Below are 27105 nucleotides of genomic sequence, written 5' to 3'. Positions count from 1 at the left end.
TGTTTTATTTAAATGTCCAATCATCCCTGAAATCTCGGAAAGTATTATAAACTACCTTTATCGTCTAGCTTTTAGTTAAACAATTTTCTGAATCAATTAAAAGTGGGAATAAAGTAAATTCATGAATTATGTCTTGAGTCTATAATGATGGGTGCTGAGAAAGGGGCGGCACATGGCCTGGGCCTAGAGCGGCTAGGACTGCAAATCCGCCACTGGTTTCAACTGTTTCTATATTTATTGTTATTTTCTTCTGTCGTCACATGCAGTATAAAACTATTAAAATTTTTGAGGTAATCCGTAATTTTTGTGGTTAGCTGTCACTTTATTACATATTTTAGATCTTACTCGCTGATGTTAATTCGTACTCTGCTTTTCTTAGAAAATGCCTCGGAAGCGGAAAACTGGTATATCCAAATCATACTCATACTAATATTATAAATGTTAAAATGAAGTTTCAACAATGAATACTGTAATACCGTCCCACTATATTACCGGCGGTGACGACAATATCTAATTCAATTGAATATATAGTACATAGTTTCAAATGTTTGTAATTTTTTTATATTTATTGTTATTTTCTTTTGTCGTTACATGCAGTATAAAACTATTCAAACTTTTGAGGTAATCAGTAATTTGTATGGTTATAGGATGCTGCGAGAATGCAAGCTTTTAGTGTGGGATGAAAGTACCATGTCTCACAAGAAGGCTTTAGAAGCATTAAACCGGACTCTCCAGGACTTGCGAGATAGTACAGATATAATGGGAGGAATGGTAGTTTTATTGGCTGGTGATTTCCGTCAAACCCTCCCAGTGATTCAGAGGGGGACACCAGCAGATGAAATTCAAGCGTACATTAAATCATCATTGAAAAACTCCGCCTGAAAACGAATATGAGAGTGCATCTTCATAATGACGTGGATTCAGGACTTTTCGCAGAAATGTTGTTGAAAATTGGTAATGGTTGTTTAGATGTTGACGTTGAAGGCTATATATTACTGTCAAGAGAATTTTATAATTTAGTAGAAAGTGATGTGGATCTCATTGCTCAGTGGTTGTGTGCAGGAGCAATATTAGCACCAAGAAATGAAATTGTTAATAGAATCAACACTGACATTTTAAACGAGGTTCAAGGAGAAATGAAGGAATATTTGTCAATGGATACAATTATAGATACGGAACTAAGTACTTCATATCCTGTGGAGTTTTTAAATTCACTTGAACTATTGGGTGTACCGTCACATAAACTTCAATTGAAACTAAATGTACCAGTAATGCTTATGCGATATCTAGATGCTCCTCGGCAAAGCTTCGAATAACAAAATTGGGACAGAACATACTTGGCTACTATTTTAACAGGTTTCGGTAAGGGAAATAGTGTTATAATACCTCGGATACCAATTATTCCCACTGACCTTCCATTCCAATTTAAAAGGGTTCAGTTTCCCGTCAAGCTTAGCTTTGCTGTTACTATAAACAAAGCACAAGGACAAACATTACAGGTAGCAGGAGTGCATTTAGAAAACCAATGCTTCTCTCATGGTCAACTTTAGGTAGCCTGTTCACGTGTATCTAATGCCCAGAATTTAGACATATTTGCACCCGACGGGAAAACTTATAACATTGTCTACAAAAATATGCTAGATTAATACATTATTTATATTTTATTTTATTTTTTTAAATTGTTAAATTGTGAATACAGAATTATTTATTTTTGTTACGGTGAAATATATTTTAACATTTGTTGTTGCATTTCAATAGGCATATTTTCAGGTGTTGAAACTTCATTGTCTGTAGTAATTCTTAAAAATTGTTGATCTCAGCCAGGCAATAAAATTTAGTTATCATATTGACTCAGTTCTATTATTACACCCTTACCCTTTATCTCTCATACTTATTTAAGGCTCCACTGCGAGCGAAGCCGCGGGTAAAAAGCTAGTTACAAAATAAATGGAAGAATACAACGGAATCAGGTTTAAAACAATTAGTCTTTATTGACATAATTCAAAATGTGTACAGTAATTAATGTAAATTATATATCAATATCCTCAGATGTGCAAAATGGATTTGCATTATTTATTATGATCAAATTCCAGTTCTAACCCTAGGAAATACGCTTGTTATTTCACAAATTATTTTTCACATTGGTTTCAATCAGATATCATCGGCTTTAAACCTTGCTTCTCTTTCTCCTTATCACGTTCGTTGCGTGACTCAGCTTGTCCCAGTAAAATAGCGGGATTTGGTTGGCCCTGATGTGTTTTTTGCTTCAACATGGTCCAATCATAAACATAATCATAATGATGATTTAATGTTCTGAAAAGGATTCTGAAAGCAAAAGGATTTATGTATTAGAAATCAAATTTAAGATCATTATTAGTATTAATATATGTATATACATATATATCTTTGTTACAAATACAAGACATTTGTGTACTTTTATTTTCTCAAATATTTACGTATTAAGTAAAGCACAATTCCTCTTTGGGGAAAGATGCGTACTATTTCTATTAGTTGTTCCGTTTTGGCCGCAAGTGTATATACATATGTATATATATGTATGTTTTTAAAGTTTTAAATGTCCTACCTGAAAAGTTGCCGGAGATACATATAATCGGGCTGTTCCTCAAATCGCAAACTGCGGCAATAATTTATATACATTGCGAATTCTGCTGGAAATCCTTTGCACAGAGTTTCAATAGGAGTAGACATTTTCTTTTCAGAAATTTTTTCGTATTTCTGTTGTTTGTTATTGGCTTTCATTCCCTGCCATGGCAAAACTCCACGATTAAAATACATCATAACGTATCCTAATGACTCCATGTCATCTCTTCTGGATTGTTCAATGCCCAAATGAGCGTTTATTGAAGCATAACGTGCTGTTCCCGTTAAATTCTTATCTTCACGATATTGTATATGAGTGCGGGAAACCGGATCTCTATATTTTTTAGCTAAGCCAAAATCAATCAAAAACAATTTATTGCAATGACGCCCGATTCCCATAAGAAAATTATCAGGTTTAATATCTCTGTGAATAAAGCACTTTAAGTGAATATATTCAAGGCGCCCAATCATTTGATCCACCAGCATTAGCACCGTTTTAATAGTAAAATGGCGTGTACAAAAATTGAACAAGTCTTCCAAGGATGGTCCGAGAAGATCCATAACTAATGTATTAAAATTTTTTTCTTTGCCGTGATATCGGATCCTGGGAATTCCAACTCCACCACTTAGAATTCGATATAATTTTGCTTCATATAAGAGTTGTGGATGTCGTGCATTTGCACTTTCCATTTTTACGGCTACTTCTTCTCCACTTTGTATACTCATTCCCAAATAAATATCTCCGAATGATCCACTGCCTAAAATAGAATAGAACAGATATAAAATATTACGTTAAGCGTTTATACACAATATATGTATACACATATGGTCAAAATAATAAGTACATTCCTTTACGCTGCAGTCATGATTGAATTTTGAATGTTTGGTGAAGTACACGAATGCAACTATGGATTGATTTTATTAAATTCGATATTTATGGTGAAAATTTATAGTAAAATGCTGAATCCACTCTTTGTAGTGGGCGTGGCAATTGATTGTTGATGTACGTTTTCTAAGTGGTCAAAATAATAAGTACATTGTTAATTATTTTCAGATTTTCATCAAATCGAGTGATTTATTTTAATGGGTTGCTCTTTAGGTTGTATAGCTCCATGTTTAAGTTTCATTAAAAAACTAAAAAATGTATAGATGGACAGAAAAAAGCATTGCAAGGCGAAGGAAAAGTAAATCGTCTTAAACCTAATAAAAGAGGGACAAAGTCTTAAGAATATCTCTAAAACATTAGGCCGTTCACAGTATTTTGTGCAGAATGCCCTAAGAATTAAAACGAATGTTGAAACTCGCTTTCGACCAAAAAAGACATCAACAACAACATTCAACCGTATCGTCACTCTTGGTAAAAAGGACCCATTGATATCTTCTAGGATAATATCAGCCGATATTGGTATAATATTTTCCCAAATGGCCCGACGAAGGCTACATCCAGCTAATTTACCTTGCGGGATAGTCAGAAAAATACCATTATTGCGAAAACAAAATTCGAGATAAGATTACAATTCGCGAAAAATCATGCAAATTGGTCCGGCCTAAGTGGTGAGAAAAAGTGGGCGCAATATCTTGTGGAGTGACGAAACAAAAATTAATTGGTTCAGAAATGATACCTGATGGAATGTTAGTTGTGTAGGACTAATACATCGTATTTCAGACAACATGAATAGGTTCCAATATATAGATATCTTGGAAAACAAGATGCTGCCATATGCTGAGGAAAGTATGCCACTAATATGGAAATTTCAGCAGGATAATGATCCTAATCAAACTTCGACGTTGTTAAAAAAATGGTTCCAGGAAAATGTTGTGAGCTCTCTTAAATGGCCATGTCAATCTCCCGACTTGAATCCAATTGAAAACCTTTAGGGGCAGCTAAAGCAAGGGATTGGGAAGCAATCGTTCCAAAATAAGGATCGGTTAGAGAGTTTTGTTGAAAAAACCTAGTATGAGATTCGAATTGGTACGTGGGGCCCCAAACTTATCTCCAGTATGCCAAAACGAATCTCAAAAGCAATTGAAAATAATAGCTGATATACTAGATACTGATGAAAGAAGTAAATAAAAATCAAATAGGAGACAGAAAACTCAAACTAATACATTTTTTCATTCACAGATACCTGATGTACTTATTATTTTGTCCAGCCATTTTTTGTCTTTTTATTATTTGCTAGAAATTTAAGCTCTTATTTCAATTATTATTACAAATATCTTTATTTTTGTTATTTAAGTCATATATGAAATGAAATATGATATTATTTCTCTTTAAACATGAATAAAAGAGAATTTATTAGTTATTGAATGCTACACGGGCGTATGTACTTATTATTTTGACCTTGTGTGTACAAGTGAAGTGAGTTATTGACGAGACTTTTTCTGGTGCCCCGCTTATGGCACCAAGTACGATAGGAAATAATCCATAATTAGTTCCTAAGCGCGCATTTTCTTAGCTCTCCCTTTAGATACCTGCGTAGATCCCACAATCCACTCAAAGAGAAGTTCCTGGGGATTTCACTCTGAGGAATTTCCGAGCATCAGCTACACTAGTGGACTACACCATCTCTAGTAACAAGGAGGATTGTAGTCCGTTCACAAGGAGCAACAGGACCTCGCCTGATCGACAAAGCGCCCAGACACTTAAATTTGCTACACTAACTACAAATGAGGTGATCAAATACGGTCCCACACGATGTGACACCAGCTGTTAACGTCGTCAAAGCCAGCGCAGGCGACCGGCCAACACAAGGCACACAAGGCAACGAAAATGCAATAAGTGTGAGGGAAGGAGAGAGCGCGCTTGCTGGTTTAGGCATACTAATAGAAGAGTTAATTGCGCTCACCCATGGCCAAAATCCAAGGCATGTAAATCAACATATGCGAAACAACGATCATGCGTCAATTCGCCAAAAACCTGAGCAAGAACAAGATTAATTGGTTAATTCAAACGATCAATAATAGCAAATGATGTTCCTACTACTCAAATGTATGAAGCCACTGCAAAGTCGTCAGCAATAACACATGTAAGCACGCAGCCAACGAAAGGGCCTGATAATAAAGCAACAACAACAAATCCAATAGAGGAGCAGTGGAATATAGTATCTAGGAATGCCAACCAGAAGACAGCAAAATTGCTAAAAACAAAACCCCAAGCGATATTAATTTCAAAACACGGCTACCCTTCCTACGCCGAGTTTCTAACGGAAAATCAAGTCCGACTAAACACTCATCGGATTCGGAAATATCGTGGTAAAGATACGTAAAAGAAGCCTCTACTGGAATGCAAAGACCTTGGTGAAGTCACAAGCAAGGAGGAAGTTCTTTATGCCTTACGGAGAGAATTAGGAAACCCTGAACTGACGATATCAACAATCAAGAGCTTAAGAAAGTCGTATGGAGACACCCAAACAGCACTTATTAACCTTCCGGTTGAGGCAGCTAAACATCTTCTACTGACCACAGCCACAGCGATGCTTTAAATGTCTCGTCTACGGACACACTGCAAAAACCTCTGCTAATGAGGCCAGGACCAGACTTTGCAGAAGATATGGTGAAATGTTTGCTCTGCTTGAAAACCGGTGGAAACGAAATTGATAACTTTACCGGAACGTCAGGTGACCAATATACAAGAAAGCAGCTCAACAGGTCACATGAAGTTTTTACAACTGAACGAAAACCCTTGTGAAGGGCACATGACTTGTTAAAACAGTCAGTTGCCGAAAATCACTTTTAGCGATCACTATGCAATTATATTCGAAATAAATACTACACACGCACGACAGTCCTAAAAAGAAGTAACTGGCGACCCAAAACATTCGGCCCAGACCACTTTGAAGTAGTCTTTAGACTACTCTTCCGGACAATTTTTTGTCAGCTAACAAAGCTGCTTCCTCAATTATGAGCTGTATTAAGAACGCATGCGACGTTTCAATGTTCAAGCTATCTCGACGCAATCACCTCTCCCCAGTGTATAGGTGGAATAAGACAATCGCTAGATTACGTAAAGAATGCCAGCAAGCAACGCGCTTGTACCAAAGGTCATGTATCACATCTGAATACACCACTCTTCAAAAACACTTTAAGGATAAAAGAAAATTACTAAACAGTCAATCAAAAAAAGTAAGCAGCAATGTTTCCTCAAACTGTGTGACGATGTTCAAAACAACGCATGGGGACTCGCATATAAAACGGTAATGAGAGAACTCAGCACTAGCGGACAAATGCCAACCTCATCCTCAACAATTGAGAAAATAGTTTCGGTACTCTTCCCTATCCGACCCCCCCTCCATCAGGAGACTGTGAGGTCCCAGGGTACACCGACTGTTTCGAATGAAGAAGTCCGAGAAGCATGCAATCGGTTAAATCTGTAGCGGATCATATTCCAGCAGCTAGATAAGGCAATCGACGATACCGGTGGACTATCCCCAAATCAATTCGGATTCAGGAAGGCAAGATCCACAACCGCAGCGGTAACCCTGGTAAAGACCCCGGCTGAACCGGCTATAAATGGGAAAAGATGGAAAGGAGGCACAATACAGTGCTGTATGGTATGCCTTTAACTCGGCATCCTGGCTTAGTATATTGAGTGCACTAAAAAGCTTCTCCATGCCTCTATAACTTTACAACATCATAGTTAGCTATTTCGAGGAAAGAACTTTGAGCTACAACACAAACGAATGCTCTAAAAAATAAAGTCACTGGTGGAGTCCCCCTGGGACCTGTACTAGGGCTCCTACTAATAGCCAAATAAAATACGACTATTAGCCGGTGTACCAGATATGGGAAAAAGCCTTCGAAATAAAATTATATCGCCGTGGCCTTTTTTCGATATATGCCACTTACGCGCTGAGAGTATGCTCTGCGTTCCACACAGTATCGGAAGATGCTGCCCTAGTAATTGCGGGCTTACAGCCTTTAGACCTCTTGGCCAACGAGATTCAACGCTTTACGAAAGACTCGTTACAGCACAATACACTAAAAAGAATTGCAAGGGCAGAGATGGTGAATCAGTGGCAAAAACGGTGGGAGGAAAGCGGAAACGGGCGGTGGATATTCCGACTGATCCCTAACGTTGATCCATGGCTAAATAGACCGCACGGTGAGGTAGATTTTCACCTAACTCAAATCCTCACAGGACATGGCTGCTTCTAAGCATATTTTTTCGGACACGAAAATAACGATACATGTGATTATTGCGGAGGCGATACCGTCGAAAATGTTAAACATACATTCTTCTATTGCCCGAAATATAATCATGAGAGAAGTGGAAAGCTGCTTGCGAAGCTGCAGCCGGACTTATGAAATCCCAACATGCCAGCGAACAACTGCGACTCAAACACACTGACATTGACGTCACGGGAAGGGTTGGCTACGAACAATGTACGAGGGGGTTATCAGACCAACAGAGGTGGGGCAAAGTAAATACAACTTTTAACTGAATGCATTTTGACCATCACGTACGCATGAATGTCACTCAACCATCCACCCGACGTAATACTTGACGGTGGTACCGGGGGAACGGTACAGGATGGTAGAAGGATTCATGAAAGAATCATTTGAAAATTTTATTACTTCAAAAAAAGAAATGAGTAATATAATAACAGCATAAAGCTAATGGGAGAGAACACTAATTTTCGTATGCATGCATGCGTAGTATATTGGTTAGACTGATTGTTGCTCTTTTAATATCACAAGGAATTGCGACTACTTTGCTAGATTATGGGCAAACGCGATATCTAACATAAAAATATTCGTATAGTGGAATAACTGTAGTGTTGATAAAAAGGTCTATTTTAGTTTGAGATATACAGAAATATTTGGGAAGCAATGAATATTATACTACATGCATCCCAAAAGACTGATGCCATAACCTTACCAGTCGACTTTTTTGTCTGTCTACGCTTGAGAAGTGGATTATAATATGCAGACCACTAGGCTGACTGTCGATTGGACTCCAGTGTGAAGTAATGGAGCCATGTTGCTATTGTCACACACCGCCACACTGCGTAATTGAGGACCGGCTGGACGATTGCCTTGTATGTTGCCAACAACGTTTCTTTGACTTTTCCCCATGTGCTGCCGGCTAGCGACTGGAGGATTTTGTTGCGGCTCTATACATTGGCGATAATCGCGGTCGTATGGGGAGTGAAGAAGCATAGACTATCAAAAGCTACACCAAAAATTTTTAAATTATTGACAGTCGGAATTTTGACGCCATTGACTACAATATTAAGCTCAAGTCTATGTACAGTTCGTAAATATGGTCGCTGTGGATTTGGTGGGGAAAGTGTTAGGTTCCGTGCAGTGAGGAAACGAGAAAGGTCGGTGAGGTAGTTGTTTACTTTTGAACACATGCCATCGATTGCATTGCCCGACGTTAATATCATACAATCATCTCCGTACGAGGTTATGGAAACCCCCTCTGGGGGCTGTGGGAGTTTCGAGATGTAGAAGTTAAACAGTAGCGGGGAGAGGACACCAACCTTCGGAACCCTCTGTTTAGATGTTTCACCTCGGAATAGTACGGATGATTGTCGACCGCTCAGGTAGTTCATGGTCCACCCCTTCAGTCTTGGAGGAAGCGTAGTTTTTTCGATGTCCTGCAGTAGTGTTGTGTGATTGACTCTGTCAAAAGCTTTTGACAAGTCCAACGCTACGAATTGTTCTCGCACAGGGCGGTTTCTGGTTAAGGCCATGAACTATCTGGGCACTAAGTACTATGGTGGTGCTGTGCACTTTTCGGAATCCATGCTGGTGGTTGGCTAGGCTCAGGTGGTAAGTGAAGGACGGAATGGCGGGAGTAACAAGACCTCAAGTGTCTTCACTACTGGGGAGAGGAGAGTTATCGGACGATAGGACTCCCCTTTGTTGGCGGGTTTCCCAGGATTCAGTAGTGGGACCACTCTTCCGACTTTCCACACATCGGGTATTTGAAGAGTGGTAAGCGACAGGTTGAGGACCTTGGAAAGATAGCTTACTCCCGTCGAGCCTAGATGCTTTAGCATAAGCATGTTGATTCCCCCAGGGTCAATGGATTTCGATTTGTTGATGACATTCTGAACCTCCTCATCGGTGAAAGTAAGTGGTGCGCAGTCTTTTGGTTACCGTCGGGTAACACATCGCTTGGTTTTGTCCTTTGATGTAGTGTGAATTGCCGGCTAAAGCGCATTTCTTCGGGTCCGAAGAGGCATGACCATTGAATTGAACTTCAGTTCGGTCATAGTGTCTCTTCGGGTTAGACGAAGCCTTGACAGTAGCCCAAAGCTTACTCACAGCGATGGAGAGGTTGCAGGACTTCAGGTGTTCTATCCATTTCGTCCGCTTATGCTGGTTTACCAATTCCCGAATCTCCAAATTGAGATCCCTTATTCGGGGATCCCCGGGATCGGCATGGCGTAAGGTGTCGCGCTCATTAGCTAAAACGGCTACTTCGGCTGAGAAATTGGTTCAGAGTTCCGCTATTCTTCTAGTCGGGATGAAGCGAACGGTAGCTGCTGCGATCACCTTGCGGAATCGACGTTCGCCAACGCATACGTCCGTAGGAATGGGTAAAGCGTTGAAGGTGCTCACAGTAAATTCTGTGAAGCCGACCCAATTAGCTTTATTAAAGTTAATAAAGGTACGGTTGTCCACAGAAACGAAATCGGGAGGTTTCTCGATCGAGATAATTATGGGCAGATGGTCTGATGCGAGAGTTAGCATAGGTCGTCAGGTTATGCTATTTATCAGACCACCGCTAGCAATGGTAATATCGGGCAAACTATTACAGGTTCCCATAACCCCCGTGTGGGGCTTCGTCATTCATTGTGCAGAATGTCGAATCGTCAATATTTCGGGCTCGACATCGCCTGACCGAATAGGGTAGTATCTCTGCGGTCAATGTCTTCATCGATTAGACGATACTGCACGGTGTTGTGCAATATCAAGGCTAGGCCACCACCATTATCTAGTTCGCTATCCTTACATATAACGTTGAAACCGGCACAACTCAGAAGATCTGTGCGGCTTTTTAGCTTGGTTTCTTGGACCGCAGCTATCGATACGCGTTCCCGGTTCATAAGTGCAACTATCTCCTCGATCTTGCTCTGGAGTCCGTTGCAGTTGAATTGAAGAATGCGAGTTTGTCGCGGGTGTCCGTGGGTGATCCTGGGGGTGATGGAGTGGCGTGGAGGTGGTGTTTGTTGCAGCTGTGGAACCCGCAGAGGCGGTTGTCACACTTTGGTGTTGATTGGCAGCTGTTACGTTTTGCGGGGGCAGACTTCTGCATCATGGGGCCACGTACGACTCACTCCACTCACGCGTGGTGCGCAGGCCGAAACATGCCAGCACGAGTCAGGAGGATACGGAGCAATCCTTTTACATACACTTGTTATAAGCCTGGACTGACATGACCTGCAATGCCTTCTGTGAATGTCTTGATTGGACTCAAGACAAGTTCCTCGAATTCAATTTTTCAGTTTAGAAAACAGTCACAGGAAGCCAAATCTGGCGAATACGATGGCTAAGCGATGACCTTCGTTTCGTGTTCGGCCACAACGGTCTGCCACAATTACGGTAGAATGTGACGCTGAATTATCGTGATGAAAAATCTATGCAGGAATTAATGGTGAACCACACCACTGTAATCAGAGAAAAAGATTAGCATCAACTGAATTTTTTTCGACTTAGGCGTGTTTTTAGTTAAATAGACCAGTGGTCAACGACGTCTATCGATTTTTCGCTAAATACCCTCGAATTATGGTCAGAAGTGCTATGAAATCATAAGAAACAATTTGAATAAACTATATAGTGACATTGTACAATTGATTTGAAGTAGAAGTTGGAGTTAGAATAGATCGCCCGTCAACTCAATAAAAATGAGTTATTCAATTTCGCAAAAGGAGTTGATTACACGGCGAATGCCTACGCCTTCTAAAAACAACACACAGCTTCAGCATACATGTGGAGTTTGTATACAGTCGTCATTGCTAAATCTCCTAGTGTCATATATACTAACTGCCTTCCGTGGACTCACTCCAAATGTACAGGTCTTACCAGAACTGAATTCACTCTGCTAGCAAATAAAATCAAATTATAAGGTTTTCTTTGCAAATGTGATTCCTGCAAATTGAAAGCTAGTGTCGTAACTCAGCAGAATCTTGACCCTGGAAGTGGCAATGATGACTCAATTACCAGGCAGGATGCCTCTTGATGTCTCCCACTGAAGACCTACATAGTGAGACGCTTATGCTCCCAGATCAGGATCATAATGAACTCTTCTCCAAGCAGTTCATGCTGGGATGTTTTCGTAGAAATCACCCCTGCAGCCACCTGCTTGGGCGGGACCGCCTCCTAGGAACATCGAGATCCTCAATTACGTCGGCGACATCAAACAATACGCATCGAACAATACGCCGACCGGACTACCAACTTCCGATAAGTACTGTCCGCCATTCACAGCGGAGCCCTTCCAGTGAATGACGTTCTTGGAGTCAAATCACCACCTATTGCAGACGAAAATCTCGAGTTGCCGCGAGAAACGAGAGTGACCCTTGCGCATCTTAGTTCTGAATGTTGTAGCAGGTTAAACTCATACTTGTCCAGAATAGACCCCGACATGTTCAATATATGTCCTGCGTGCAATGAGTCTCCGCATGACACTGCCCGCCAACCACACTCATCTGACACCCTTACCCTTTTCCCTTTCGTCGGACCCCGTCGAAACAGCACGTTTCTTGGGCCTCCCGTTAGTTGACGTCGACGACAACTTAGATAATTTGTACCATTCCAACGAGGATTGAGTAACCGTTAAAACAACAACAACCACTCAATTACCATGCATAAGCTTAAACGTCTGCTCGATGACCAGTGTACGAAGATCACCATGTCCTTTGAAAACAAATTCAACAAATTTAAGTATGTCATTGAAAATAAAACCACCAATATCCGGAAAGATTTCACAAGCCTAACTCGGCAACAGACTAAGATCAGTTGAAAATAGTCTCAAACGTTCACTAGTGTTTCGGCTCCAACAGAAGAAATCATCGAAGAGTTCTCAGAACGTAGAAAACGTTAGTCCAATGTAGTTGTGCTGAACGTCCAAGAAAGCAAATGGTAAAAAAGTCTCGATGAGGACAGAACCGTCATCCAGGTTGTACTGCCTTCTGACTTATCTGGTAATATACACAGTTTTAAACTTTGTTGCCTGTATCATCCTTTCGTTGGGCGTACTCGCCCACTATTGATTTAAAATCCATCGTGCAATATTAAAGTATATCCAACTTTGTTTTTTATTTGAGCTTTATTAAAAGTGATGGAGATAAAAAAATAGTGCGGAGATAGCTAAAAGATCGTAGCAATAGCGTAGGTATAAAAAAAAAACAAAGTTTTAATCCTCATTAACAAATTTTTTTTGTAGATGTATCGTTGAACAAAGCATGGAATCTTAAAAAGACGCTGGAGAATTTTAGGATATGGCAACAGAGGAAGGTATCATCTCACAAAAGTGGAAGATTTGCTAACGTTTGTGAGTCATTACATAACATCTGCATAAAATTTACAATAACTTACTACCCTCACAATTGCGATTCTTATCACACACAAGAAGTGGGCACCGGGATAGCGAACCGCCTCACCGCAATCGACCAAACGATAAGAGACCAAATAAAGTATTATTTAATAAATTTAATTCAAAAATGTATATGTTCTTAACCTAGTAAATATTTAAATTTTTAATGTCAACTAAAATACAAAAATTTTGTCCACATAAATAATTTTTATTTTTAATGAGATATTCCATTTATTGGTTTCTTGTTTATGTTCTTTATTACTAAAAATTATAAAAAACATAAAATTTAAAAAAATTTGCTCACATTTCCATAAAATTTGTCTATTACGATTGGTAGTTTGCGTTCGAATGAATATTCGAACGAACGGATACTCGTTGACGTTTGTCATTATTCCAGATTACGATAGAAGCGTTATGATCACGTATGTCATAATACGAAATACAGGCTTTTACCTGACGAGTGATACGTTCACGGATGTAAAGATTCGACCCCTGATCTTACTCCAGCCCAGTTGGCACAATTCAAGAACCTCCGGCCATATTAGTTAAATATGGCAACGTTTTTAAAACTATAAAATATATTAACGTTGTACCGAAATTAGTTGGCAAAAACTTTCGCACGCTCAAAGAAAAGGGAAACACAGACGGTCGTACCAATTATTTACTATATCGTGAGAAGAATTGATGCCTTATGCATCATGGCTTCACCCAGCCATCCATGATGGGGAAGTAATAGACGACTCGTTTAACATCTTCAGGAAAGACAAAATTAGTTCCACAGGTAATAGCGAACGTGGCGGAGGCGTTTTCACCGCAATTAAAAAATATATCCGGATGCGGCTACATGCCCCTTAGATCATGTCTAGTATGACACAAGTGTATTTTGAAAATTTGTCAAACAGAGAAGAAGATGCAAAATTATATTCCATACTGGGAAAATCAAACGGCAGTCACTGGAATTGAGATTAGCAATATTTTTGCATCCTTCTTAAAGAGTGTGTACAATCAGGTCACTGCTCCGCATTAATCGAAAATGAACTAGCGCCGATTGCTACCATTAACACCGTCTACAAAACATTGTAATCTCTGTATGTCCTATTCCCAAGGTTGGGCCAAGGTCTGATGTCTCTACTAGAAACAAATTTGTATACAATCCGATCTACTCTTTGAAAAAATAGTTTTTCCTCAATCAATGCATTCTTTAAAAACACTATCACCGAGCAAGGAGCAAATTATCTACTCGAAGCTCTAATTAACGGTTAGGATGTTCATACAGTCTACACGGACTTCAGCAAAGAAATATATCCACTTATACCTAGTTGGAAGTTGATGCGCAACTATCTACCAAGCCTGATCTGACCTCAGGAGTGTCCCAAGGATCACATCTGGGTCCAACTCTTTTTAATATTTTTGCAAACGATATTGATGAATTGAAGATCTTCAGTACGAAAAAACTAGTGACGGAAACACCCGTGTTCTCCAAAGTGATATTTACAAACTATCGAGCTGGTGGCACAAAAACAAACTAGATTTGAACATCAAAAAGTGTGTAATCGTATCATACTCACGATCATACTCACGAATGTCAGATTATTATAATTTACACAATTAGATAATAAGCGAAGTCGAGCACTTAAAGAACATCATCAACAAGCATATTGATAAGATCACTCTCCAGGCTTTCAAAGTTTTAGGTTTTATAACCAGGACTTTCACGAAACCCAACTCATTACTACATCTTTGGTTCTTCCAATTCTAGAATACATCACCGTAAGTTGGTCTACTTTCACCTACACCACAATAAAACGTATCGCTAATATACAAATGAAGCTATGTAAGAGTTTAGGCTAGCGTTGACTTCTCTGGAATTTCATAGTGCATTAAATGACACGACTATTTCAATGTCAATAACCTCAGTGGCCCTCAAAACCGGATCATTAGGCTCGTCAACTCTCTACACAATGAAGTGGCCTTTTATAGTGGTTCGCTCAATGCCTTTATTCCAGAAATCACATTGCGTCTATTACAACACCCTTAGTCCAAAGATATAATATCTTATTTTAGTTGTACATTGTCGATAGGCGTCTGTATATTTAAATAAATAAATATTTTTTTATCCGTTTTCTTTATGTATATTATTTTTCTGAAATAAACTTCAATAATGTTCAAATACAACTGAATTTCCAAACTGCAAATAAAATGCAGCGGATTTGTGAATGGTAATAAGCCGTAAGCCAGACATATGTACACACATGGTCAAAATAATAAGTACATGCGCCCGTGTAACATTCAATGACTAATAAATTTTCTTTTATTCACGTTTAAAGTGTAATAATATCATATTTCATTTCATATATGTCTAAAATAATTAAAATAAAGATATTTGTGATAATAGTTGAAATAGTTGAAATAGAAACTTAAATTTCTAGCAAATAATAAAAAGACTAAAAAAAGGGCTGGACAAAATAATAAGTACATCAGGAATCTGTGAATGAAAAAATGTATTAGTTTGAGTTTTCTGTCTCCTATTTGATTTTTATTTACTTCTTTCGTCAGTATCTAGTATATATGCCATTATTTTCAATTCCTTTTGAGATTCGTTTTGGCATACTGGAGATAAGTTTGTGGCACGTAACAATTGTAATCTCATACCAGGTTTTTTCAACGAAATTCTCTGATTTGATCCTTATTTTGGAACGATTGCTACCCAATCTGTTGCTTTAGTTCCCCCCCAAAGGTTTTCAATTAGATTCAAGTCGGGAGATTGACATAGTCATATAAGAGAACTCACACCATTGTCCTGGGACAATGCCGCCACCGTGTTTAACGGTCTTTTTTGTAGACTGTAAATGCAATTCTTTGCCTTTCGGACGACGAACATTCCGTCAGGCATCATTTCCGAACAAATTAATTTTTGTTTCGTCGTTCCACAAGATATTTCGCTCACTTTTTCTGACCACTTGGGCCGGACAAATTTGCATGATTTTTCGCGAAATGTAATCTTATCTCAAATTTTTTTTTTTGTAATTATGGTATTCTTCTGGCCATCCTGGCAGGTAAATTAGCTCGATATAGTATTCGTCGGGCCATTCGGGAAGATATTATGCTACCAATATCGGCTAATATTATCCTTGAAGATACAAATGGGTCCTTTTTACTAGAGTGACGATACGGTTGTCCTATGTCTTTTTTGGTCAATCGCGAGTTTCAACATTCTTTTTCATCCTTAGGGTATTCTGCACGAAATACAATGAACGGCCTAATATTTTAGCGATATTCCTAAGACTTTGGCTCTCTTTTATGAGGATTAAGACGATGTCCTTTTCCTCCGCCCTGCAATGCTCTTTTCTACCCATATATACATTTTTTTAGTTTTTAATGAGTCTTAAACATGGAGCTATACAACCTAAAGAGCAAACCATTAAAATAAATCACTCGATTTGATGAAAATCTGAAAATAATTAACAATGTACTTATTATTTTGACCACTTAGAAAACGAATATCAACAATCAATTGCCACGCCCACTACAAATAGTTGATACAGCATTTTCTTTTTACTATAAAAAGTACTACCATGTCGAATTTAATAAAATCCACCCATAGTTGCATTCATTTGCTTCACCAAACATTCAAAATTCAATCATGTCTGCAGCCTAAAGGAATGTACTTATTATTTTGACCATATGTGTATATATAAATAAATACATATGTATATAATATTTACATACATATTACTATAGCTTAACTATAATACCATAACTTTTTTATCTTTAGCAGAAGAGTGACTCCCTAAATCTAGCGATACATATACAAACTTGACGAAGAAGTGTAAACTGGATCTTAACATTAAAGTCGATGACGTAAAAATTGTGACTGTTACTAATCTCAAAACTCTAGGTGCAACATTTGACAGTCTGTGCTCTTCACCCCTCATTTGAACGCGATATATGCCAGAGTACAGAACCGAAACAAAATCCTCAAGTCGCTAGGCAACTAATGGGATAAAAGGCAAAGAAAAATTTTTGGCAACATACAAGGCAATTGGCCGGCTAGTCTTAAACAACACCGCACCGATATGGTCGCATATAACAAGATGCTTCCTGATGTCTCCGGTCGAACATTTATAGAGCTAGACTCATATGCTTCCGGTTAAGGAACACTTCTCTCCAAGTACTTTCTGCTCGGAACACAACAACAAACCCCACCCTGTTATAACGGTAAAAAGAATCACCAAATAATTTTAAGTAGTACTGTCGCCCTTAAACGGATGAAAATATGTTTCTTAGACCGATTGTCGTGGGATCGATCATATATTCAGGTTATATATGTATATATTAATCAACATTTACCTATTTTCCGAATAATTCTGTACTTTCCGCCAACAATTATTTCAGAACGATTGTCCTTCATGAGGCGCAACTTCTCCATGGCGATAAGTTGTATTTACCAGTTTCCAATCCTAAAATGTAAACAAAAATATTTAACAGACGAGAGATTTATAAATAGGTAGATATACTTCTTTGGGGAACAAAATTGAGCTTTTTTGCAAATTAATTTTTTATTTGAATAGTTTAAACTTAGAAAGCAATTCGTGAATAAGAAAATCTTGTATTTTTTATAATATTATCGTATGTCGTGGCACAAACATTCAAAAAAACAATATTCGTCTTCGAATTTAACAGAATTCTATTTTAATTAAGAATAAAAATAAAACGTACAATGAAGTTTTTCAATAAGGAAATAAACGAAAAAGAATTTAAAAAAAGTGTATTTAAAAAGATACTACTGAAAATGTTTGGTCCAATTTGTCCTGATTATAGCTGAACCGAAATAATATCAAAAACTCATACATGACACTATCATTCATTATCATCATTTAAAAGTCATCGGAATACCATACAAAAATGCAATCAATTTGCAGACACAAAATTTTAAAACTATTCTATGAACAATAAAAATGTTCTAACTGGATTTCAATATAACCTAACACTGGCAATATTACGATTCTTGCGGCGGTATTTGTCATGACATGTAAAGAAAAACAAAACAAAACAAAATAAGAGTGAATTGCATGTAAAATTGTGGAACTTTGAAGTGAAATATCTCGAAAACTATGCGTCTGAGGACGGTATATGCGTATATATTTTTTAATCCTGAGGACCTCCTCTATCCATCGGTACCATCAAATCGCGGCGCCGCAAGAATCGTAATCGTGCCGTAACACCTTTTTCATGTTGGTCGAATCCAATGATTTCGTTAGCTATTTTTAAATTTTTTTGGAGCAAAAATTTTAGTTTTGAGTGATTGCTTTGATACAGCTGGTATTTCCTTGAGTCATATAAATCAACAATGCCAATCCTAATTGGTCTTCTATTCAATCTATTTTTGAAAATGTCTAAGAAATGCACCTTCGTCATTACATCATAAAAAAAATGAATACCCCCAGATAACAGAAAAATCGCTTAACTTTACTGGGAAGTATAATATTAATTTGTTGTGAAGCTTTATTCGGTTTTCTGCAAACCTCCCTTGATTCATCGGGTAGGCACATTATAATATTAGTTTCGCCACAAAAAAAAGTAAAAATAATTATGTTGGTATTCCTTTACTACACTTTTTTCAATTGCAAATAATATCTATGACTTTTTTGACATAAAACCACTTTATTATTGTGTGAATAAGTCGAGTTTAAGAAAAACATTAATTAAGATATTTGAAGGTATTTTTGTATTATTTAATAAGGCTGCGATTTAGAATAGCAACCCCCGATTTCGGGGTTAAAATGGGTATGTACGGATAGAGGAGGTCCTCCAGATTAAGAAAATATATAAATATACATATATATAGATGCCGCTAATTTATGGTTTTCGAGATATTTGCATTTAAAGTTCAAAAAATCAACTATTTAAAATGCGTGTTTCTCCGATTTATCATAATTTTATACTTATATTTTTAACTTTTATATCCACTAACTTCACTAATTCGTTTCTAATCATTTATTTTATATTAAATAGTGAAACAACTTTAATTCCATATCTTTAGTTAAAATCCATCTGTCATTGGGGTATTATTTGTTTTCTTTAATCTTTTAGTTCTTCTGAAAAATATGAACGTAGGGTGAGCGTCAAAAACAAGTAAACAGGAGTTCTATCAATATTAAAGTGTTTATAACAACGCAGTCTTTAATGCAACAATAAAAAGTTGTATTACAGAATTCAAGGCTTATATTATAAGAGTTTACCTTAGTATAAATAATAAACAAAAATTAAGGGGCTATACCAGTGTGACACTTTCAAAAAATTTTTTTTTTTGCTTTTTCGATAGCTTATACATACATATATTCAAAAATATCCTGTGAAATCGGCGAGGTCGTATTTTAAATAGTTTTTGAATGGCAGCGTTCTAAATAGCGACCGCTCAGAGGTGCAAACATATATAATAAGTGAAACTTTAAACGCGTTTTTCTCGAAACGACTTTTTTCAAAATTGCTGACATTATAACTCAACGAGAAATTGACCGATCGACTTCAAATTGAAACTGAATATAGTTGAATACATTTGCTATACAATAGACTACGATCTTTTTGATTGGCTGAAAATTGTCAAATTGGCATTAAAAAAACTACAATTTTTTTTCGTAAAAAAACGATTTTTTTTTTTCAAAATTACGCCATTTTCTTAATTTTTGATATTTTTCAAAGATCGTAGTCCATTGTATAGAAAATATATTTAAGTTTAATAAACACTTTGAATTTTTTTGTTTCAGCTACTCAGTCGACCGGAATCATGTCAGCAGTTGAGGCACTTTTTTTTTTGGCACTTCCGCAGACAGCACATAACTCCGTTATTTTTCAATATTTTTGTAATTTTTTTTTTTAATATAGCTAAAAATATACTTTATTACGTCCATAGAACGTCGAAACATTCAAACTAGTACTTTCTTTAAAAAAAAATCACGAAAATCGCCTAATTTTTCATGCGTCACACTGGTATAGCCCCTTAAACACAGCCAAAAATAATTCACTTAAAGTAAAAATACTCTCGTTTTTTCGCGTCAAAAAAAAGTAAACAGTAGCAACAACCGTTGCTTGTTTTTAATACTTATTTCGGGGAAGCGCCAAATATCCTTTGGAAACAGTTATAATTCAAGAGATTAAGTGCAGTAAAACATATTTTTTATATCATTATGTTTTTTTTTGAGGTTAATTCGCTAAAATATCAATATTTGTAATGGGTAAGCGAACGACCACTGAAACGGTAGAAAACTCGTATTAGACTTGAATAAAAAAGATAAATCTTTGCGTGAAAAAGGAGAAATAGTTGGAAGACACTATTACACAATAAAAAAAATTATTGATAAACATGGTACACATCAGACTGTTGAAAATTTGACCGAGCTGACCAAAGCGCCTTACTGACATTGAAGCGCGATAAATAGTACGGGAAGTAAAAACAAATCCAGCTTCAAAAGCTGCTCAAATATCAAAAGATATAGCGGAGACATCGGGTAAACCAGTAAGTGCCAGTACAATCAGGAGAACTTTGCACAAAAGCGGTTTGCATGAACGAGTACCACGCCAAATGGCCTATACATCAAAGACGAAAAACAGATGAACTTGAAATTTTCAAAAAAGTATACAAATCAGGCTGAAAGTTTCTGGGAAAACATTTTTTATACAGACAAAAGCAAATTCGAAATATTTGAATCGAAAAAGTCTCCCAAAATTTGGAGATCCAAAAATAAAGCCTTTACTGATAAGTGTGTTACCCACTCCGTAAAGCACGGTGGAGGATCGCTTATGGTCTGGGGCTGTATGGCAGCATCTGATGTTGCGAATTTGGTTTTTATTAAGCCCACGATTAACCATTCGATTATTTCAACATTTAAAAAAATATGTTGCTCAAAGCATTGAAAAATTAGGCCTATCAGGAAACTGGATCTTTCAACAGGACAACGATCCTAAACATAAGTCCAAATTTGTTAGTGAGTGGCTGTTATATCAAACACCAAAACTCGGGATAACCCTCCTCAGGCCCCAGACATTAATATTATCGAGCATCTGTAGGAGCACCTTGACCGAAAAATCAGGCAGAAGGACAATTCAAGCAAGGACGACCTAAATAAGGCTTTGATTGAAGAATGGAGCAAAATCTCCCGAGAATTTCCAAAAAATTTTGCAGAATACATGCCCAGAAGAGTAAGTGATGTCCAGAAGTCCAAAGGAAAGTAAACAAAATACTAGAATGAATATTAATTTAGTTTACGTACATAGATTTTAACTTTACAGAAATCTGTTTACTTTTCTTTGACGCGATAAAACGAGAGTATTTTTAGTTTATGTGAATTATTTTTGGCTGTATTTAGTTTTTGTTTATTATTTATACTCAGTTAAACTCTTATAATATAAGCCTTGAATTCTGTAATACAACTTTTTATTGTTGCATTAAAGACTGCGTTGTTATAAACACTTTAATATTGATAAAACTGCTTTTTACTTATTTTTGACGCTCACAGTCGTTTCTAACCATTTATTTTATACTAAATAGTGCAAAAATAACTTTTGTTCATTTATTTTTGATCATACAATAACAAAAGGGTTGCATTCTAACTAATAAATCAGTGCTACCTTACGTTCATATTTTACAGAAGAACCAAAGGAAATAGAGAAAACAATTAACACCCCAATGACAGGAAATATATAACATTACATTGGCGGCCTTTGGCCGCGCTTCAAAAAAAAAATAACCCTCGGTCGGATCAACACCTGGGTGTGCTCAGTTCTTTTGCGTTTAACTCCTTTTTGTTATGGCGGCCTTCGGCCGCGCTTCAAAAAAATAACCCTCGGCCGGACCAACACCTGGGCGTGCTGAGTTCCTTTGCGTTGAACTCCTTTCTTCGTTGGTGGCCTTCGGCCGCGCTTAAAAAAAAAATAACCCTGGCCGATCCAACACCGAGATTTATCAAGATAATGAGAATTCTGAAAGATTTTACATTACTCATCACACGATAATGAATTTAGTTATGACGTCATAATCTTTCTTTTTCCTTATTTTTATTCGGGTGGGATTTAGAATAGCATCCCCGGATTTTGGGAATAAAATGGGTATCACTGCAAAGGTGACGTTCTCCAGATCACGAATATATACTTATATATATATATATAGTTGCTGCTGACTTATAGTTTTAAAGATATTTGCATTTAAAGTTGAAAAAGTGACAACTTTTACATTGATAATTTGTATATTGTGAATAACTTTTTCACTTATATTATGCACTGAAAATGTTATTCTTAATTTTACCCTTTTATTACATTACAAAATATAGTAACACTAATTTTTTGCTTGTTTACATCCATTTTATTTTATGAATAAATGGATTTTAGCTAAAGGTTGATATGGAATTAAGTTATTTTGGCACTGTTTAATAGAAAATAAATGATTAGAAACGAATTAGTGAAGTGTTAGTGGATATAGAAGTTACAAATATAAGTGTAAAATTCATTATAAACCGGAGAAACACGCATTTTAAATAGTTGATTTTTTGAACTTTAAATGCAAATATCTCAAAAACCATGTCAGCGGCAACTATATGTATATATATTCTTGATCTGGAGGACCTCCTCTATCCGTACATACCCATTTTAAACCCTATTCTAAATCGCAGCCGTTGAATTCATAAACTATATATATCCAAAAATCTTAAATACTATAAATATACCTCGGCTATCTTTATGGATATATATGTATATGTGTTCTTAATTCGGAGAAACTCTTTAATATGGCCATACGCATTTTAAACATGAATTAAAGTGACTGCATTTTAAAGTTTTCACACACAATATACCCAAATGGGTACTTTCAGGGTTATTAGTTATACCTACAATATTACAAATATCCAGTGTTTAAATCTTTATTTGCAAATATTGTCTACGAGATGAGGACGGTTGCTACAATTCTTCTTCCAAAAAATTTTAGAATACATTTTTTATAATTAATACACTTTTATTTCCATCGTAAGTAGGATAATGTGAAGACATTTGCTAACCATATGAAAGTTACTCGATTCACTATCTGTACCAAAAGGTATATATTAAATTTTATACAATCAATACCAATATACATATTAGATTTTAGCTACTTAAGTGACTAGTAGTTTATTTTAAGAACAATTTTTATTATAGCAAATTTGAAATCATTTCGAAAATTCCTAATGAAAGTTAGCTACTTAGCTAAATTTATCATTTAACAGAATTTTAGAGAAAAAACAATAATACTATTAAATGATGAGAAAACAAACTTCATATCTTCGACATCTCTGCATTCAAAACATTTATTTCTTACCACACAAACCGTGTTTCGTCCCGAATCACTAACCCCAAACGTTTTAGAAAAAATATTACACTCTTTAACGATTAAATTTCAACACTTCGGAGATATGTACATATATGCAGTAAGATTTTAGGGCACGAAATTTCCTATAACCGCACACAAATGAAAATTGTTCATGGTTGACAGGATTGCCAATACCAAATTATAAATAATAAAGGTACAAAACTATTGGCAATCAACATAATGCCGAGAATACACCTTACAATAAACTCAACGAACGAACAATGACGTGCTTGAACATATTAGGGAGATTCTCTTGCTCTTGCAAAAACCTTGCACGGTGCACGAATTGAAGAATTTTCTTCTTGGTGCAACGACACAACAAGAAACTCACGCAGAAAATTTTTTGTAATGGCAGGCCAAAACTCATGTTTATTTTCGTGCAATGACACTTAAAATTATAATTGCAACCCTGTTTAAGGTGTCACTTTACATAAAGACATATTTTACTGTTAAATTGTTGAGGAAGGTAAGTTTTAAATAGATTTTACAATTTCTACTTGAATTATAAAGATTTGTTATTGTTTTTGTTATAAAGGTACGCTAATTCACAATAGTCATGCACGATAGTCATTCTCAATAAATTGACCGAATCAGCCGTTCATATATCACTGGATTCTACAAGGGTTGCTGCATTTTGTGTCTTCGTGCAATCTTGCAAGAACAAGAGAACCCCCCTATTGTAATAATTAAAGCTTAGTACGCAGCACTCAAAAAACGTAAAAACTTCATATAAAAAAACGCCTAAGAAGCGGTCAAGAATATTCGATTTAGCATTGAGTTGGTGTAATGATTAAGCATTTCTGAGATTAATAAAGCTCATATATCCAAAATCAAGTTAGCTCAGAAATCGTATTAAATTTAGTCATCTGCTAAAATCTATCTGTTTTCAACAAGATAATGCAAAAATACATACGATCAGGTCAACGAAAACGTGGCTTGAACGTAAAAATATCGCTTTTTTGAAATGGCCAGCTTGTTCTTCTGATGTAAGTCCTAATGAGGAAACCTGAGGATGGCTGGTAGGAAAGGTTTACTAGTTCTCATGCTTTTTTCTGCCACGTGAGATGAATTTGGAGGATGGGGTCATGTGTAGAAGTTCACGCAAGTGAGGAAAGTTCTCTGATCGCCATTCACTTGGGAGTGGCCAGAAACGATTCTTTTACATATGACTCAAGTAGCTCACGACTTCCGGTCTTTGACCAAGTATCCTCTGGTTAGCCTAAGAACATCCGTTCGAAGGTGAGCTAAAGTGAGAAGGCGAAACATCCCCTGCATAGGGTTGTGCGCTGGGTTTGGGACCCGCCACGTAAAAAGCCTACCCCAATGAACAGTAACAACCAGCCTCGGATGAGAGACCCCCCTTTTGATGACGACCACGGCAAACGAAATAAGGACTACGATTTAAGGGCATGCACCTGGAATGTCCGGTCCCTTAATTGGGAAGGTGCCGCTGCCCAGCTGGTTGATGTCCTCGTGAAAATAAAGGCTGACATCACCGCCGTCCAAGAAATGCGATGGACGGGACAAGGACAAAGACGAGTAGGTCCTTGTGACATTTACTACAGTGGCCATATAAAGGAGCGCAAGTTTGGTGTGGGATTCGTGGTGGGAGAGAGACTCCGTCGCCGAGTACTATCATTCACTCCGGTGAATGAACGCCTAGCCACAATCCGCATCAAAGCGAGGTTCTTCAACATATCGCTGATCTGCGCCCACGCTCCGACGGATGAGAAGGACGATGTGACCAAAGATGCCCTTTATGAGTGCTTGGAACGCACTTATGAGAGATGCCCCCGCCACGATGTCAAAATCGTGCTTGGCGACTTTAACGCCAGGGTGGGCAAAAAAGGTATCTTTGGCACTATGGTCGGTAAATTCAGCCTCCACGAGGAAACATCCCCAAATGGGTTGAGGCTGATTCACTTCGCCGGGGCCCGAAATATGGTTATCTGTAGTACTAGATTCCAGCACAAAAAAATTCATCAAGCTACCTGGCTGTCTCCGGATCGAAAAACTACCAACCAGATCGATCATGTTGTGATAGACGGAAGACACGTCTTCAGTGTTTTAGATGTGCGTGCGCTCCGAGGTCCTAACATCGACTCGGACCACTATCTTGTTGCAGCCAAGATTCGCACCCGCCTCTGTGCAGCAAAAAACGCACGCCAACAAACACAAGGAAGGTTCCACGTCGAAAAGCTGCAATCACAACAGACTGCCGAACGATTTTCTACTCGGCTTGCACTCCTGCTCTCTGAGAGCACTCATCAACAACTCGGTATAACGGAACTGTGGGACGGCATTTCAAACTCCTTACGTACAGCTGCATCCGAAACCCTTGGTTTTCGGAAAGTGCAAAAGAACAACTGGTACGACGAGGAGTGCCGCGCCGCAGCGGAGAGAAAACAGACTGCCTACCTCGCAACGTTACGATCGACCACAACACGTGCGGGATGGGATAGATACCGAGAATTGAAGAGGGAAGCGAGACGCATCTGCAGACAGAAAAAGAAAGAGGCCGAAATGCGTGAGTATGAAGAGCTTGATAAGCTGGCCGACAGGGGTAATGCTCGAAAATTCTACGAAAAAATGCGGCGGCTTACAGAAGGTTTCAAGACCGGAGCATACTCTTGTAGAACCCCCAAAGGTGATCTAGTGACCGATGCCCAGAGCATACTTAAATTATGAAGGGAACACTTCTCCAGCCTGTTGAATGGCAGTGAATGCACAACGCCAGGAGAAGGCGAACCCGATTCCCCAATCGATGACGATGGAGCAGACGTCCCATTGCCCGACCATGAAGAAATTCGAATAGCAATTACCCGCCTGAAGAACAACAAAGCGGCAGGGGCCGACGGGTTGCCGGGCGAGCTATTCAAACACGGCGGTGAAGAACTGATAAGGAGCATGCATCAGCTTCTTTGTAAAATATGGTCGGACGAAAGCATGCCCAACGACTGGAATTTAAGTGTGCTATACCCAATCCATAAAAAAGGAGACCCCACAATCTGCGCCAACTACCGTGGGATTAGCCTCCTCAACATCGCATATAAGGTTCTATCAAGCGTATTGAGTGAAAGATTAAACTGATTGGACCTTATCAGTGTGGCTTTAGACCTGGAAAAGTCAACAACCGAGCAGATATTCACCATGCGCCAAATCTTGGAAAAGACCCGTGAAAGGAGAATCGACACACACCACCTATTCGTCGATTTCAAAGCTGCTTTCGACAGCACGAAAAGGAGCTGCCTCTATGCCGCGATGTCTGAATTTGGTATCCCCGCAAAACTAATACGGCTGTGTAAACTGACGCTGAGAAACACGAAGAGCTCCGTCAGAATCGGGAAGGACCTCTCCGAGCCGTTCGATACCAAACGAGGTTTCAGACAAGGCGATTCCCTATCTTGTGACTTTTTCAACCTGCTTCTGGAGAAAATAGTTCGAGCTGCAGAACTTAGTATAGAAGGTACCATCTTTTTAAAGAGTGTACAGCTGCTGGCGTATGCTGATGATATTGATATCATCGGCCTTAACCCGCGCCGTTAGTTCTGCTTTCTCC

The 27105-nt window shown here is 37.8% G+C and overlaps 1 protein-coding gene across 1 annotated transcript; it reads right to left on the bottom strand.

Annotated features, from left to right (window-relative positions):
* Window positions 1–1966: 1966 nt before the first annotated feature.
* On the bottom strand, window positions 1967–23674 carry LOC126760175 (casein kinase I). Its single transcript, XM_050475639.1, has 4 exons — window positions 23496–23674; window positions 17504–17613; window positions 2585–3359; window positions 1967–2325 (listed from the first exon to the last, which is right to left on the bottom strand). The coding sequence occupies exons 2-4, from the start codon at window positions 17580–17582 to the stop codon at window positions 2148–2150; spliced, it is 1032 nt and encodes a 343-aa protein (XP_050331596.1). The 5' UTR covers window positions 17583–17613; window positions 23496–23674; the 3' UTR covers window positions 1967–2147.
* Window positions 23675–27105: the final 3431 nt, after the last annotated feature.

This window comes from Bactrocera neohumeralis, chromosome 5, assembly GCF_024586455.1.
Source record: "Bactrocera neohumeralis isolate Rockhampton chromosome 5, APGP_CSIRO_Bneo_wtdbg2-racon-allhic-juicebox.fasta_v2, whole genome shotgun sequence".
Lineage (NCBI taxonomy): Eukaryota > Metazoa > Arthropoda > Insecta > Diptera > Tephritidae > Bactrocera > Bactrocera neohumeralis.
The sequence above is the reverse complement of the archived record's forward strand: the minus strand, read 5'-3'. Positions and strand labels throughout refer to the sequence as shown.

What these genes read in the sequence shown, in the direction of transcription:
- LOC126760175 (XM_050475639.1), bottom strand. Translation starts at nt 17,582, where the DNA reads ATGGAGAAGTTGCGCCTCATGAAGGACAATCGTTCTGAAATAATTGTT. An exon ending in CAGAATTATTCGGAAAATAG is followed by an intron (nt 3,360 to 17,503) that starts GTAAATGTTGAT and finishes ATTCTATTTTAG; the next exon opens with GCAGTGGATCATTCGGAGAT. An exon ending in TATCTCCGGCAACTTTTCAG is followed by an intron (nt 2,326 to 2,584) that starts GTAGGACATTTA and finishes TTTTGCTTTCAG; the next exon opens with AATCCTTTTCAGAACATTAA.